Raw genomic sequence first — 16,630 nt, forward strand, 5'->3', positions numbered from 1 at the left:
AAATTGATAGAAAACCTCATAAATTGGGTCTAAATACTGCCTTAAAGTAACTCCTATAATTTTCCATCCACCCAGGGGGGGCTAATGCCTATCTCCAGCGGACAGGTCCTATAATATTGCCCAATTACTAAATTGCGTCCCGAAAATAATGAAAAAAAGCTTTTTGTGGTGCTGAAAGCTGGTTTTACTTGGTAGATATTATTAGATATTGCACCAAACATGGTTAATGGCTTTCCTTCTGCTTCTGCTACTAAATACTGGGGAGCATTTACCCTTCGAGTCTGTTTTTATGAACCGTATTCATCCCTAACATGTCCCCCCCCCCCCTCCAGGGATCATTGCAGGAGCAGGAGGACAGTGAGCCCGACTCATCTCTGTCGCAGAGTCCAAATGTCCAAGACTGGCTGTCTCAGGCCCGCTCAACACGCTCTCAGCAGCACCACGACAACCAGCTGAGACAGAGGGTAAAAGCAATCTCTGCTCATTTGATTTCATAATAATCAGCCCTCCGTTTTTTTTTTTTTTAAACTTTTGTTTAAAAACCTGATTTGATAATAGAAATTGAATCCATCTGTGAAATGATCTGATCCGTTTCAGGAGCTGCAGGAGCAAGTGGCGAAGCAGAGGAAGCTGCTGCAGTCTGTGGCCAGCGTCGGGGAAGAGTTATTGAATCAACACGGGGCGACCAACGGGGACAGGTACTTTGATTTATATCCGTATCGGTGTTGCACGTACAACTGTGGGGAGTTGAAAAGTGAATCTGTAGTGACAAAACATCCAACAGACTACTACTTTTAGGTTAGCTAATAAACAAACCTACATTGTGTTTGTTGTTTTAAGGCCCTATAGGTATAAATTAAGTAGTCTGGGGTAATAAATTAGGCGCATATAATAAGGATTTAATAACACCATTTTCCTTATCTTCTGTTTGATGACATTTATTTAATGGGGGGGGAAGAAATAATTATTTTAAACACTTTTTGCTTGCAGAACAGCACTTAGTTTTCTCCTATAACATTTCACGACCTTTGTGCAAAGACAGAATAGGCACAAATCTGTCTCTCTGAAAGATCTCTAAATCCCCCCAGAGTGCTGCGTGCAATCCTCTTTTCACTCACCGCACAAGTTTTCTATAGCATTTAAGTTTGGTAACTGAAATGGCCAAAGAATAAGGTTGATTCTCTTTCTGGTGCCTTTTTTCTGTGTTGGTGTGTTATCCTGCTGGAAGACCGGATTAAGACGGATTCTCTGTTTTCTGATCACAATACTTGTCAGTTAAAATGCCCTGGTGTTTCAAAAAGTTAAGTTGCCATTAACTTAAAGTTTCTAGGACCTTTGACAGATAAGGGGCTTTTATACATGTTTTGTTACACCTCAGTAAACACTATGGAAGAAAAGCTTAATTTAGATCTGACTAAATCCCATGTTTCCAGTTGAAGTCCTTGTGAAGTTCAGCTCCACTAGTTTATGATGGTCGGACAAAAATAGGTTTTACTGGCATGCCTTCCACACAACCTGCTTTTAAAATTACAAATAAAAAAAAATCCTTCAATTACATTCATTTCACGTTCATTAAAACGTCATTTGCTTGATGATGAAAACCTTTGCGCAGTGAGGAGTCTGTCCCCGGTGGAGTGCTGCTGGAGACTGAGACTGTGTCTCCGCTGGACCAGCTGAGGCAAAGATGGGAAAACCTAAATAAAGATCAGAGCACAAAGCTGCAGCTCTCCCTCAGCTGCCTGGAGCAAGACCAGCTCAGTCCGGTCCGTGTGTCACGCTCTGTAGTTTTCTAGTTTATGTGGTTGTGGTGACTTGTTTTTTTTTTTTTTTTTTTTAAACATGAGGCAATTATTTGAAGATTGTGTCCCTATGTCCAGGTCCTTCACCTGTCCCGTCTTTCCAGCCCAAATGTGGTTGTGAGGAACCAGGCTCCCAACCAGCTCCCCGGGTCTCCCAGAGCGTTGTTCGAGGCCTGCTGCCAAACTCTAGAAGTAATCAAAGAAGAGGTAAACCTCCAATATTTCAATATTTATCGCTTTTCTTGTTTACATTTTTAGGCAATTTCTGTCTTAAACAACATTGTGATCTTTTTTTTCTTCACCACAGGCAGCCGGCAGCGACAGTAAGCTGGCAGCCTCGTTTGGATCAGAGAGAGTCCAGCAGGATCTGTATGCCGCAGTATCAGCTGCCTCCGCCTGGTTGGATTCAGCAGAGAATCACCTGCTTTCTGGTCCCGTGTTGCTGTCAGAGGATACAGAGTCTCAACTCACAAACTTGGAGGTAGATCTAAAAAAAAAAGACATTATGTCCTTACATGTATGTTTTAGAATGCAATAAAAGTCAAACTTTTCCCGTTTCTGTTCAGGCTCTGAGTAAGCAGCTAAAGCAGATAACGAGGCAGGTGAACCAGTGCAGAGATCTGCTGGGAGGGGGAACAGGCCGGCTGTGTGCAGGAGAAGAGCGCGCCCTGATGGAAGACACCTTGGAGGGCCTGCAGGAGAGAATGGGCCTCCTGGACTCGGCTCTGGAACAGAACTGCGAGAGCATGAGAGACGCGCTGCAGGAACATGCATCTTTCCAGGTCTGTAGCGCCGCAAAAAGCTGCAACTCGTCGCCAACGTGCATCGCTAAATCTTTCATTTTTGTTTCTGCTTCGTGTCTTTCAGAACGAACTGAAAATGTTGTTCACGGCCCTGACTGAAAGTAAACACCAGTTGCTGCAAAAGATGGCCGGAACGACAGAAAGACCTGCATCCAAACAGTTGGAGGTACATTTTCCCATCAGATCTGCCGGGGGGACGTAATTCCCGCACGCTTTCGTGAAGAGCTGTCCGCTCAATGTTCTGTGTCCCTTTGCAGACACTGTCTGAGGTGGAGGACGGCCTCAGAGAGCTCGAGCAGAAAGTGACGGAGCTGAGGAGCCGAGCAGAGGGACTCCGATCAGACCAGGCCTCCAAGCAGGAGCTGCTAAAACTACAAGTAATTGTTTCTCATTCTACATTTTTCGGGTCTCCGTCCGCACCATTCTTTACGTCTGACATCCTGGCTGGTGTTTTAAGGATGCCTATGAGGAGCTGGTGTTGATGGTGGGCTCCAGGCGGAGCAGCCTGAACCACAGCTTGTCTCTGAAGGCTCAGTATGAAGCTGCGCTGCGCGACCTCACCGACCTGATCGACACCGCTCAGGACAAGATGGCCGCGGACCAAAAAATGACCGTCGCCTCCGTCATCGAGGTCGGCACGTTGCTCGACAAGCACAAAGTAAGGAAAGCGCACGTTTTAAACTCTAATTATGTGATTGGTTTATTTATTTTATTTTTTTCTAACGTGCTTTAAAACTTATTCTTCTTAAACGCAGGAGTTTTTTCAGGTACTTGAATGCCATATGATCCTCACCCAGACATTTTATGGAAAAGTGTCCAGTCTGGTTGTGCCGAGGGAAAGCCAAGCCCTGGAGGAGACCATGACTTTAGCTCACAATGTCCTAAAACAAGCCCACAGGAGGGGAGTGGAGCTGGAGGGCATTGTGGAGGTGAGAGCTATGCCGCATTTTAGAAGCAGCTGTGAAGTTGTAAAATATTATGATAAAATATTGTTTGGCTTTCCTCCTTTTCCTGCATATCAGTCCTGGAGCAGTCTCATGGACGATTATCAGGCTTTATGCAGACAGCTGGAGGCTGTGGAGTGTAGCATCCCAACCGTGGGTCTTGTTGAGGAGACAGAGGAGAGACTTCTTGAGAGAATCAGTCTCTTCCAGGTAAGCTTGTTTCATGTCCGTTCAAAAACGAACACGCATGATCTTGAAACCAAATGTGACTCTGCAACGTGTGGCTCTTAATAACCTTGGCTAAAAATGACAAAGAATAAGAACAAATGCAGGTTTTGGCAGTTTTCCCATAATAATTGCATTGCATTTCCAGAACTGGATGAGACTAATGCCCCTTTTCCACTTGGTCAGTGGAAAAGGGGCTAGACTACTAGACTCGGGACAGTAGGGCGGGCAAAATCGAATAGGGTCGGTGGAAAAGGGGCTTAAATTGCACCAATGATATTTTTAGATTTATGTTTCTCGTCGTTATTCTGGAAACGGTGCTTTTTGACATCATTTTCCAAAAATATCAACATCCCATAGAGCAGTGGTTCCCAACCTTGTCTCCAGGGAACCCTGTCCTGCATGTTTTAGACGCGTCTAAAAGTCTCTTAATCATCCATTTGTTTAAGTCAGGGGTGTGGCAGCAAGGAGACGTCTAAAACATGCAGGACAGGAGTCCCTGAAGACAAGGGTTGGGAACCACTGCAGAGTGTATCAATCTTCCTATTCTACAATCTTACATTTTTTCCCTTTATTTTAAAACCTAAAAATAGAAATAAAATGGAGGTTCTTTAAAAACAACAACACATTTCCTATAACAGATATTTATAAATCATTGTCTTTTTTGAAAAGCTTATGTAACTTCTGCAGCTCTAAACTGTTTTATTGCGCTGCGTTGACTGTAGATGTGTAAAGGTTGCTCTAAGAGAAGCTGATGGTTATTTTTACTCGCCTCCTCGCTCTCTCACAGCGTCTAAAGGCCAGCCTCACAGAACACCAGCCCCAGCTGTACCAGCTTCTGGAGGAGGGGAAGAGGCTCCTCCTGTCCGTCAGCTGCTCAGACCTGGAGAACCAGCTCACACAGCTGGGGGAACACTGGCTCTCCTCCACCACTAAAGTCAACAAGGAACTGCATCGTCTCGACTCGACGCTCAAACACTGGAGCAGGTCTGGATCCCTAATGACTCTGCTCTTTGATTCATATTTTCCAGCTTGGAAAAGTATTCGTAGCCCTCGTCTCCATGTTTCAATTCAATTCAATTCAATTTTATTTATATAGCGCCAAATCATGAAACATGTCATCTTTTCGCTGTATTGCAACACAAACTGCAGTGTATTTTACTGGGATTTTATGCGGGAGACAAACACAAAGTAGTGCATGATTGTGGTGGGGATGGAAAAGGACCCCCGCTCTTCAATTAAAAAAAAAGAAAGCTGAAGAGTGTGATGTGCATTTGTACTCATCGTCCCAGGTCATTACTTTTTACAAACACCCTTTCAGATCTCTAATCTAACCGTAACAGGGATTTCCTTGACATACTTTAAGCCTTAAATGATCCAGAAATACTTGATAAAGATGTGCACAGCATGATGCTGCCACCGTCATGTTTCATCAAGGAACTAGTTCTTTGTCACATGTAGTTTTTGTTTCACTCCTTCCAAACGTTTGAACTGTAAAACCCATTAATTAAAGCTTGTGGTTGTAACATGACCAAAGTTCAGGGAGTATACACTGCAAAAACTCATCTAGAAACAAGTAAAATGTTCTTAAAATTTGTGTTTTTGTCCTAGATTTGAGCAGGTAAATAAGATTATCTGCCAATGGAATGAGTATTTTTACCCCTAAAATAAGATAATTAGATATAATGCACTTGAAATAAGATGATGGAGATGAATTCTTCCTGTTTTAAGTGCAAAAATCGTATTCTATTGGCAGATCATCTTATTTACCTGCTCAAATCAAGGAAAAACACACTTATTTTAAGAACATTTTACTTATTTTTAGTTCTGTTTTTGCAGTGAAATAAGCCCATTAAGTGTTCCCTTGAATCCTTTTTTTTTTTTTTTTTTTTTGTGCATTAAAGGTACCAGAGTGAATCAGCAGAGTTGAGGCACTGGCTGCAGTCCGCCCTCGACAGGCTGGAGTTCTGGACAACCCAGTCAGTGACGGTGCCTCAGGAGCTGGAGACCGTCAGAGACCACCTCAGTGCCTTCCTGGTCCGTTAAGCACCAAAAAAAAAAACATGCAACCCTTCCGACGAGCTTAGCGAATCTCTGGTTGAGCTCCATTTTCTTCATCTTTCTTAACTCTTGTAGGAGTTCTCAAAAGAGGTGGACGCCAAGTCGTCGTTGCGTTCGTCGGTGCTGAGCACAGGCAACCAGCTTCTGCGACTGAAAAGAGTCGACACGGCCGGCCTGAGGACGGCGATGGGCCAGGTGGACACTCAGTGGGCCGAGCTGCTCACCCGTATCCCCGTGGTGCAAGAGAAACTGCATCAGGTCTGAGAATGGCTGAGCTGATTTTAATTACACTGCATCTTGTTTTTTTTTTTTCTCTCCACTCATATCGACTCCCTCCTCTTGTCTCCTAGTTGCAAATGGAAAAGCTTGCATCAAGGCATGCTATCACAGAGCTGATGAGCTGGATCACCCTTATGGAGACCATCATAGATGAAGATCAGGACAAGATATTGGGGGCTGTAGGCTCAGATATGGTCCAGGACTTCTTGCAGAAGTACAAGGTACAAAGAAGTACCTTCACCTTCAATACTTTAACCCATTCAGTTCTTTTTCGCCACAATCTCACGACGTCTCAAATCTATCTCGCAGGGTTTCCGCATAGATCTGACCTGCAAGCAGTTGACTGTTGACTTTGTGAACCAGTCGGTGCTGCAGATCAGCAGTCAGGACGTGGAGGGAAAGCGCAGCGACAAGACCGACTTCGCTGAGAAGCTGGGCGCCATGAACAGAAGGTGGCAGATACTGCAGGGGCTCATCGCTGAAAAGGTACGATAACGTTCACGCGTGAGAGGACTCTCCCCGCGCCGGACCTCGCATGTCATCTCCGGGTTGTGTGCGGGTTGTATTTTCAGATTCAGATACTGGAAGGACTTTTGGAAAGTTGGTTAGAGCATGAGAACGGCGTTCAGGCTTTGAAGACCTGGCTCACGCTTCAGGAGGAGAAATTAAAGAAGAAACACAGGATAGAGGATGTGGCATCGGTGCAGAATGCACTCAAAGACTGTCAGGTTGGTGCTCTCCGTTCCTAATCGTACCTCATCGAATGGATGTTTCTAAAAAGGGTTTGAAAAATTGTTCGACGATCTGATCATTCACACAGGAGTGGGAGCATTTAGTGAAAGAGAAAGAGAAGGATCTAGAGAAAGCAGAAGAAAGAGGAAACGCTCTGGTCAAAGATAAGAAAGGAGAGGCTTGTTCTGCCGTGAAGGAAACCCTAAAAGTGCTGAACCAGTCCTGGGCTCATTTGGACCACATGGTAAGCTTCTTTTGTTTTATTTACTCATTTCCCTACTGCTCCCCACGCACATGTAAATTTTGTCCACGTTTCCTCATCAGATAAGTCAGATAAAGGTGAATTTGCGGTCGGTCCTGGAGAAGTGGGTCCTGTACCGGCGCGCTTCGGAGGAGATCAATGGTTACCTGATGGAGGGGAGATATTCTGTGTCCAGACTGCACGTCCTTAACGGGTCTTTAGAAGCGGTGCAGCAGCAGCTGGAAAGTCTGGAGGTGGGGATGGCAGAATACGTGCTGCTCTCGTTTTTAATAATGTAAGACATCCCTGAAAGACATCGTTTTTTTTTATGTGTCCGTCACAGAACCTGCAGGAGGAGATGGACAAGCAGGAGAACAGTTTGAGAAGGTTCGGCTCCATAACACACCAGCTGCTCGCCGAGAGTCACCCGTCTGTGGCTGAAACGCTCAACAGAGCGCTGCAGGATGTCAACGCCAGGTAAGAATAAGAAATAACCAATTTTTTTTTTTTAACCCTAAACCATAGTTGACCTCAGCTCTTTTATCTTCTATCTAAGGTGGAATCGTCTACTCGAGCAGATCTCAGAGCAGCTGAGGAGCAGCAAGTCCTTGCTGGGTTTGTGGCAACGCTACCGGTCGTTATACAGCCGGTGCGTGGCGGCCGTTCAGAAGCAGGAGGAGCGCGCGGATCGTCTGCTGAGGAGCGGCACGGACAGGGAGATCACAGAGGAGGAGAGCAGCGCCTGGATGAAGGACTGCAACGTAAGTCGAGCAAGAACGAGCGCGCTCCGAGTCCAAGCTGCAAAAAGGGAACTCGAAGTAAGTAAAAATCTTCTTGAAATTTGTTTATTCTTGCTTGATTTGAGCAGCTAAATAAGACTATTTCCCGATGGAATAAGATTTTTGCGCTTAAAATAAGAACAGTTCATCTCCATCATCTTATTTCAAGTGCAGGATATCTAATTATCTTATTTTACAGGTAAAAAGACTCATTCTATTGGCAAATGGTCTTATTTAGCTGCTCAAATGAAGTAAAACTATACTAATTTCAAGAAAATTTTACTTGCTTTGAGTTCCCTTTTTGCAGTGCACAGGTGCTGGACCAGGACGAAGGGATGTGCTGTTTTAATAATTTATTGTTTTTCTCCATTAATAAAGTTTTGAAAAGCATGGCATTCCTTTGTATTCAGGCATCCTTACCCTGATACCCTCAGACAAAATCTAAATAAAGATCAAGTGCCGACAATTGTCTCAAGGTCACCTAATTACAAATAGATTTTAGCTGGATTTAAATATACACTGCAAAAACAGAACAAAAAATAAGTAAAGTTTTCTTGAAATGAGTGTATTTGTACTTTATTTGAGCAGGTAAATTAGATGATCTGCCAATGGAGAGAGTCATTTTTGCCCCTAAAATAAGATAATTAGATATACTGCACTTGAAATAAGATGATGGAGATGAGTTCTTCCTATTTTAAGTGCAAAAATCTTATTCCATTGGCAGATAATCTTATTCACCTGCTCAAATCAAGGACAAATACACTCATTTCAAGAAGATTTTAACTTATTTTAGTTCTGTTTTTGTAGTCTATTTGTTGGTCTATATATAATACATTGAATTTTTGGTTGTAGTGTGAAACAAATGTGGAAAGTTAAAGGTTTATTAAGCACGGTAAGTGTGAGACTAAGACACCCCCCCCCCTCACCCGCCCACTCTTCTGTTGAAAATCAGGATTAAGCTCTTCGGATTCTTGTCAGCGCACTGAGAGTTGGCACAAAGCTGCCGTCCCTGCAAAATGAAAGCCAAATTGTAGCCTACTCTTTTGCGCTTGCCTGAATGTAAACCCTCTCTCCCAGCCGGCACAAAAGCTCCTTCAGAGCGCGGCTGCAAAGAGAAAGACCGGCCTGTGATTTACGCTACAGGGATCCCGGAGCGTCATGCTGGGCGTGTCTGAGCGTAATGTCACAGTCTTAACGGTCCGAGCGGCCTGTCTGAGAGAGGAGCGCTGACGCGGACCGTTGCTAGACAAAGTGGCAAAGAATTTAACGCCATTGTAGCGCCGGTTTAAGCTTGTCTTCAACAAAATGCACAACTTTAGGGGTTTAATGTCATACTTTGCTTAAAATCTCTATCTTTTTTGATTAAAACATTGTCACTTTTATTTCTCTTTCTCTCATATCTTATGGCAGGACTGCCTCAACGACCAAGACCCAGTACAGCGGTCCCTCCAACAGCTGCAGGCATTAGAGGAGCAGCTGAAGAGCCAAGTGGACGCCTCCTCTTCGGCGTCCCTCAAATCTGACCATCTGCAGCTCTCGCATCGCCTGGTGGCGCTGGAGCACGCCCTGCACAGGCAGCAAGAAGTACTGCAGGCAGGTCACCGGGGATTCTTTAAACTCTGGGGACTTTATTAACCCCCCCCCCCCTAAAACATGAGGAGGGGGGGATGGGTTAGGTGGCTAAGATCGTATTGTTTATTCACAACGTGTCTCACTGTTCATAGTTTGAATCCCAAGCCTGTGAGGGTTTCAGAGAGCAGCTGGATGCGTTGATATGCAAGGCGAAAGAGGCGGAGGAGGTGCTGAAGGAGCCTGACCCGGTGGGTTCACCAGAGCTCACTGTGGTCCAGACATGCATGGACAAACTCAAGGTACAAACGCTGTCGTCATGTCTAGAATCTGTTGTTTTTGTCTGTGATGGTATCTATTTGATTTTCACCTTTTTTTTGCCAATGTTTTTTCGTAGGCGCACCTCCTGAAGCTGAGCAGTCTGTCTCCAGACCTGGAGCGCGTCAACGAGCTGGTGTACAGACTGCCAGTCAGTGACGGAGATGTTAAACGCCTCCAGAACCTCAACAGAGCCTGGGCTGCTCACTCAGCTCACCTCACAGAGAGGGTCAGGTAACTCAAACATTTTTAGTTTGGATCAGTTCTGGAAACATTTCAGTAACTATTTTTCCTCCATCAGACACAAGCTTCTGCGTTACATTAACGCACAGTTTACTGAGTGTATAGCTTCTGTATATAGAGCCTTTTTATTTTATTGTATTCTTATTTTTTGTCTGCACCATCAACACCAAGTCAAATTCCTTGTAAGTGCAAACCTACTGGCGATTAAACTTGATTCTGATTCCGGTTTCCACAGGCTTTTTGAGGGCTTTTTTGTTGCACTTTCGCAACTTTGTTTGCCCATTTCCTTTCAACTTTTTCTGAAGCAATATTTAGTTTGTCCTGTCTAATCAACTAACTGACACATCAATCATTAAATCACGCAAAGCACACAAGACAGCGAAGAACCAATATTAAAATACATTTTTAGGCATGCAAAACGTTTGAAAATTACACAATTTGATCCTTATTTTAGCCAAATCTGTTAAAAAAAACTAACGATAACAGAGTTTGACAGATATAAAGCTGAGGTGACTCCCAAAAAGCTCTTAACTGAGAGTTTAATATGCAATACATGATCAACTGAAAATTGGTGGATCACACAGGTCCTGTGTCAGGTCTTTGCTGGATTTGTTTTTTAATTTCTTAAGAATAAAAAACTAATAGAAATCTCCTTTATTGTCCCTAATTGGGGAAAGTCAGCTATGCTAGCAGCAAAGTGAAAAGCAAACGGAAGCATGCAGATTTGCACAAAGGTAATAATAAAAAAAAATAAAAAATTTAATAAAATAATGACAAAGCAATAAGTATAGGACTTAATTTTTAATTTAGTCTCCGGATAGCGTTATTAGGCTTTACACTCCTGCTTTTGTTCTCCACTTTCCTCATTTCTAAACACACGCTGCACAATATGATCTCAAGGTTAGATACAATAAGTGAAGAGAAAAGCAGTTTAAAAAGCAACCAAAGCCTCAAGATGCATTTTTTTTTCAAGTTCTTCAAAAAAGAACAACTGATCAAAACCATGTCAGTGGTTTACTAAATGTCTGGAGGTGGTTTAAAACGTAATCCCCAATGCGCAGTCTTTTAAAATAAACGCTGATTGTTGTTTTACGTAGACTTGTTTTTTTTATATTGTCTGTTTTATTTGCCTCTAGTAAACTGCAGTCAGTGTTGCTGCAGCAGCAGAGCTTCCTCCAGAAATGCGAAGCCTGGATGGACTTCCTCTCTCAGACCGAACAGAAACTGGCTGCAGAGATTTCAGGCAACTACCAGAGTCTGCTGGAGCAACAGAGAGACCACGAGGTCAGACATTTGTCATCAGACATTTGTCATCAGCCTGTTAGTTGCTTTAACACCATGTGTCACTGTCACACTGCAGCCACAAACTTCAGTGTGTTTTGTTGGGATTTTAAGTAATAGACAAGCACAAAGCTATGCATAATTCCCAAGCCAACTGTATTCAGTCTCCCTGAATCAGCACCGCCTTTGTTTGCAATTGCAACAGCAGAAGTATGTTTCCACCAGCTTAGCTCCTCTAGAGATAGACATTTTATTTCCGCATTCATCTATGCAAAAAAATTGGGTGGAGATTGTCTGTGAGCATCAGTTTTTAATTCCTGCCGGGTGTTGTCAATTGGATTTAGGTCTGGGCTTTGACCGGGCCGTTCTTACACATGAATATACTTTGATCTAAACGATTAAAGCACTTAGGTATATATCTGGGGTTGTTGTCCTACTTGAAGGCAAACTTCCACCCCAGGCTCAAGTCTTATGCAGCTTCTAACACGAGTTCCTGTAGTTACCTCCATCCCATCAACTCCAGTCACTTTCCTCACCCCTGCAAAAACAAGCAATCCCACTTCATGATGGTGCTACCACCATGGTTCTCTGCAAAAAGGGAACTAAAATTAAGTACATTTGGTGCATTTCTTCTTGATTTGAGCAGGTAAATAAGATTATTTGCCAATGGAATAATATTTTTGCACTTAAAGTAGGAACAATTCATCTCCATCATTTTTCAAGTGCAGAATATCTAATTATTTTATTTTAGGGGTAGAACTGCTAATCTCATTGGCAAATAGTCTTATTTACCTGCTCAAATCAATGAAAAATAGACTTTCGAGAAAATTTTACTGACTTTTAGTTCCCTTTTTGCAGTGTTCACAGTGGGGACTGTGTTCAGCGTGATGTGCACTCTAAGTTTTATGACAACACAGCACTTTACGTGGGTGGAAAAAAGGTAAAAGAGGGTAAACCATGCAGCATTTTCCCTCTTAGCAGTAATTACGTGCTGTGTTTGTCTGTTACATAAAATCCCAATAAAATACATTAAGGTTTGTGGTGGCAACCTCTCAAAATGTTAAAATGTTTAAGGGTGTATGAATACTTTTCAGGATGCGGATTGTGTGCGGTGCTTTAATGATATCCATGAACTCACAGTTGTTCCAGGCGGAGATGTTCAGCAGACAGCAGATTCTTTACTCCATCATCAGCGACGGCCACCGGCTGCTGGACCTGGGTCACGTCAACGACAGGTTAACTCTCTAGTTAACCTAGTTAAACTAGTTTTCCATTCACGGAGTAAAATGCAACGGCTGACATTTACAGCTGTGCCTCTTGTGCCTGCGACAGCGACGACTTCAGCGTGAAGCTGGCTCTGCTGAGCAATCAGTGGCAGTGCGTGGTGAGGCGGGCTCAGCAGCGGCGGGGCATCATCGACAGCCTGGTGCGACAGTGGCAGAACTACCAGGAGACGTCGGAGAAGTTGCGGCGATGGCTGCAGGAGGCGACGCACGATCCCGACGTGCATCAGCAAGGAGAACCGGTGGCCCTGCAGGAGGCCCGAAGCCTGCTGGGTCAGATCCAGGTAGGTGGCTCACTTGATCATCCATACCGGCTTTGTCTTTTAGAGGTTTTATTATGGTTCCTTTAATGTCTAGAGCAGTTTGCATTTCTGAAATAAAGCCATGTAAGTTTTCAGTTGTCCTAAATGGAATTAGCAGGAAAAAAAAGCAGATCAGATGTAAACCCTGTACTGATAAACCTTCATCTTGTCCCCAACCGTAGAGTCCCTTAGTTCACCTGTGCCTCCTCTGTCCTCTGTCTCTGTCCTGTCTCCTCCAGCTCAGGGAGCGATTGCTTCAGAGGCAGCAAGGGGTCTACATCCTGACGGTGGAGGCCGGCAGGAGCCTGCTGCTGTCGGCTGACGGCAGGGCGGAGTCCACTCTGCAGACGGAGCTCATGGAAATCCAGGACAGGTGGCGGCACGCCCACCACCGCCTGGATCAGCAGAAGAAGGAGCTGCACGGCTTGCTTAAGGTGTGGATTCAAAAAATAGAACGAGCGAAGAAGCTTCGTTCTGCTCGCCACTAAGGCTACTTTCACACTGCAGCCTGAAGTGACCCAATTCCGATTTTTTTCCCATATACGACCTGTATCTGATCTGACAATACAGATCGGATTTTTTCAAATGTGACCCAGGCCGCTTGGATATGTGGTCCTGAATCCGATACGTATCTGATCTTTTCAAATGCGACCTGTGTCTGTACGGCCGGGTCACATTTATCCGACCTAAACGTCACTAACGGTGGACCTGGCTATGCCAAAGAGGTTGACTAAAAAAAAAAAAACAGTTTGGCTATTGTGCGTTAACAAGCACCTGTTGCAAGTTCATACAGCCCCACGTTTACTCGCTGCTCTGGCCGCCGAAGATGTGTGTTTTTACGTTAGAGTGCTAAAGAGATCCGTTCAGACGCACATAAAGGTTGCCTTTGTCATTCGAAAATTATGAATGAAGTCCGTATCAGTAAGCCGCTCACGTCGCTAAAATTTGGCTCTCTTCCTTTTCGATCTTCTTAAAAAGATTGCGTTGGTAATGTGCTGGCTCCGGTCGGAGAATAACGTAAAGAACGCAAGATACGCTGCAACATTACAATCCTTGTTTACTTCCACAAACAATGAGCACGCTTGCTACGTATGACGTCATCGCGTCCTCTACTGCGCATGCGGGACACTTAGGGGTATGAATGCAGTTCACACAGGAGATCACATACAAGTCGCATATATTTGGAAATGTGAACGGACACGCAAAAAAAAATCCGATTTCACAAAAAAATCGTAATTGAGCATCAAGACCTGCAGTGTGAACGTAGCCTATGATTACTTTATAGAATATGCTTTACAAGCTGTGCTATGATATAATGTATCAACCACCCAGATTACACAGTCACACATGTTGCAAGCGGAGCTGTGTATCCAGCATGCGTCTGTGTGACATCGTGAGCCTGCCTGTTTGATCCGAGGAGCTGAGCCACGGCACTCCTCTCCTTTGATCTTACTCTGTCCTCAGGGCTCGCGAAAGACACGGTGCACGAGAAAATGTCACATTTACACATCAAAGCTTATTTTTATCCATTCTAAGACCAGTTCTGATGTGTGTTTGAAGTTGCCCAACTATCTAGATGTTCATTTCAGACATTTATGAATTTCGTGGTTGCCCAGATTATCATGTTGCCCCCTCTGTATCTTACTCTGTAAATTCAGATGCCTCACTTTGACTTCTCCAAACATTTGCTTTGTTGCGATTGTGGTCAAATGCGTCAGAGTTGTCGTCTCTCCATTTGGGTTATCCATGTTGGTCCCCATAAACTTTTGTCCAGGTTGAATGTGTTGATTTTGGAGCGGGGGCTTCCTTTTTGGTTGGAGGCCACTCAGTCCATTGAGAGGGTGTGTTTAAGACATGCGTGGGCATTTAATTACCTGACATCTTAAAATAATTGTTTGTCCGGTTAGAACCCCTAGTTCTGTCTTAAGTGTCTTCTTCCTGTTAGAGAAAAGTTTTCCTCTCCTCTCTTGCTACATGCATGGTCTGTATGAGGGATTGCTGCAAAGTCATCTACATTGTAGTCGACTATCCACTTTGGCTCTACGGTCTTTCAGGAGGAATGAATGCTGCTTGTCAAGACTCAGTCCTTAGATAGGAAACTTTTTGACCGATCTGTCTGCATGATTTGATTAAATTAGATTTTTTTTAAAGTGCCTTGAGATGACCTATGTTGTGAATTGGCGCTATGAAAATAAAATTGAGCTTTTGCAATGGCTCCAACTTATATCCTGCAAGAATTGTAGCAGAAACTTGATCATGGCTTCAAAATTGTGAAGTTTCTCTGCAACCTTCAAATGGATATTTAATAAAATATTAGTGCTGTGTATGTGCAGTATAAACCTGATCCTGTATGCCTAATTTGGCCCTGTGTGCATGAATGAAAATCCATAATTTCCAATTTCTTCATTTTTTAATTGTATTTCTTTATTTGACAGTGGTGGCGTACGTTAATTAGCATTGCTGCAGATGCACCAGAATTAGCCGAAATGCTATTTTCCATCTGTTGTCCCTGGACAGATCTTAAAATTGTCTACCTAAAAACACAACAGTAAGAATTTTACAGTGAACAGTACAAATATAAAAAGAAATAAAAATAGCTGTAACTCTTAAACACAGCAGAGACACAAGTGGCAGCATGGTTTGGCTTATGTAAGACACATTCTATTAATGCTGACATGTTATGAGACAGTTTTAAAAAAAAAAATTTTTTTATTATTTAAGGCAGTTGTTTCTTATTCTATAAATCAAGCTCAAAATGTGACATTCACACCACTTCTGGGTGCATGTGAACTTCTAACTGGACCTGTATAATTCTTTTATTCTCCTACTCTACTTGTTTTTAAGAGTGACTGCAGTTGCAGGTGATTCTGAGCTGATTTTCTAACGGTGTATGTTTAATGCCTCATTGGACTGTGATCAGACTTTAAAAATAGCTGCAGACTAATCTACCTGGAGAAGAACCACCTTCTTTTTGTTATTTAACTCTTAAATTCCCACTTTGCTTGCCGTAATAGTCCTGGGTCATTCTTTTCAAGGCAGCGCCTGCTCGCCTTGTCGTTTAGTAAAGCAGCAGGAATAATTCAGATCCTTGCGGTATGCTGCTGTGTGTGGATGTGGGCGTTCTGCTCTTATTCTTACTGTGTGTGTTTGTGTTAGAACTGGGAGCGATGCGAGAAGGGCATCGACGTGTCGCTGGAGAAGCTGCGGGCCTTTAAGAGAAAGCTGTCGGTGCCGCTGCCGGAGCATCATGAGGAACTACACTCTGAGCAAATCCGCTGCAAGGTGAGGACATATTTTTCCCCTCTTCTCACAATTTGTATTTGCATTCTCTTCTTTCGTTTCTCTTTTCTTCACCCACATACTCTCAGACTCAGACTTATCCTCTCGTTACCCTCTTTAATCCGACCGCCAGGATAAACAGAACTTCATCCATCTGTTTGCAATCATGTGACCTTGCTCGTATTTAATCCGATTGCTTTTATTTTTGATTTGTGACCATGCATTTTTTAGTCCTTAACACGCTTTTTAAATGATGCAAGACTTGTTTTTTTGTTCTAAAAATAGTAAATAAATCTTATCTTATCCGGTCTTGCAGAATTAATGTTATCTTTAATTTAAAAAAAAAAAAAACAATATTATGGGGATTTTTGGTTTTTGCTCAGCTAGTGGAAGCTGTATGCAGTAATGTTGGATGCATGGCACGTCATCAGCTCCTCGGAGGAGGAAGAAGAGGAGGAATGTGTGTGCTGCGGCTCATAGCATCAGCTAAGG

General features: G+C 43.4%; 1 protein-coding gene across 12 annotated transcripts in view; it reads left to right on the forward strand.

Moving 5' to 3' along the window:
* The window catches only part of syne1a (spectrin repeat containing, nuclear envelope 1a), a 186,106-nt gene that overhangs the window by 145,985 nt on the left and 23,491 nt on the right, over nt 1–16,630 (forward strand). For 8 of the 12 annotated variants that reach the window (XM_036147356.1, XM_036147355.1, XM_036147361.1 and 5 more), the window contains 29 exons: nt 333–464; nt 598–698; nt 1,613–1,763; nt 1,878–2,006; nt 2,107–2,280; nt 2,366–2,581; nt 2,667–2,768; nt 2,860–2,979; nt 3,060–3,260; nt 3,358–3,531; nt 3,625–3,756; nt 4,562–4,758; nt 5,676–5,808; nt 5,908–6,090; nt 6,183–6,332; nt 6,421–6,597; nt 6,684–6,839; nt 6,932–7,087; nt 7,168–7,338; nt 7,428–7,561; nt 7,641–7,845; nt 9,274–9,456; nt 9,588–9,734; nt 9,830–9,984; nt 11,130–11,277; nt 12,415–12,509; nt 12,607–12,841; nt 13,042–13,293; nt 16,016–16,141. In XM_036147356.1, the coding sequence (XP_036003249.1) occupies nt 333–464; nt 598–698; nt 1,613–1,763; nt 1,878–2,006; nt 2,107–2,280; nt 2,366–2,581; nt 2,667–2,768; nt 2,860–2,979; nt 3,060–3,260; nt 3,358–3,531; nt 3,625–3,756; nt 4,562–4,758; nt 5,676–5,808; nt 5,908–6,090; nt 6,183–6,332; nt 6,421–6,597; nt 6,684–6,839; nt 6,932–7,087; nt 7,168–7,338; nt 7,428–7,561; nt 7,641–7,845; nt 9,274–9,456; nt 9,588–9,734; nt 9,830–9,984; nt 11,130–11,277; nt 12,415–12,509; nt 12,607–12,841; nt 13,042–13,293; nt 16,016–16,141 (4,635 nt within the window). The remainder of the gene's footprint in view (nt 1–332; nt 465–597; nt 699–1,612; nt 1,764–1,877; nt 2,007–2,106; nt 2,281–2,365; nt 2,582–2,666; nt 2,769–2,859; nt 2,980–3,059; nt 3,261–3,357; nt 3,532–3,624; nt 3,757–4,561; nt 4,759–5,675; nt 5,809–5,907; nt 6,091–6,182; nt 6,333–6,420; nt 6,598–6,683; nt 6,840–6,931; nt 7,088–7,167; nt 7,339–7,427; nt 7,562–7,640; nt 7,846–9,273; nt 9,457–9,587; nt 9,735–9,829; nt 9,985–11,129; nt 11,278–12,414; nt 12,510–12,606; nt 12,842–13,041; nt 13,294–16,015; nt 16,142–16,630) is intronic. The other 4 variants (XM_036147362.1, XM_036147367.1, XM_036147366.1 and 1 more) reach the window with 1 other exon arrangement.

Source organism: Fundulus heteroclitus, chromosome 15, assembly GCF_011125445.2.
Source record: "Fundulus heteroclitus isolate FHET01 chromosome 15, MU-UCD_Fhet_4.1, whole genome shotgun sequence".
NCBI classification, from domain to species: domain Eukaryota; kingdom Metazoa; phylum Chordata; class Actinopteri; order Cyprinodontiformes; family Fundulidae; genus Fundulus; species Fundulus heteroclitus.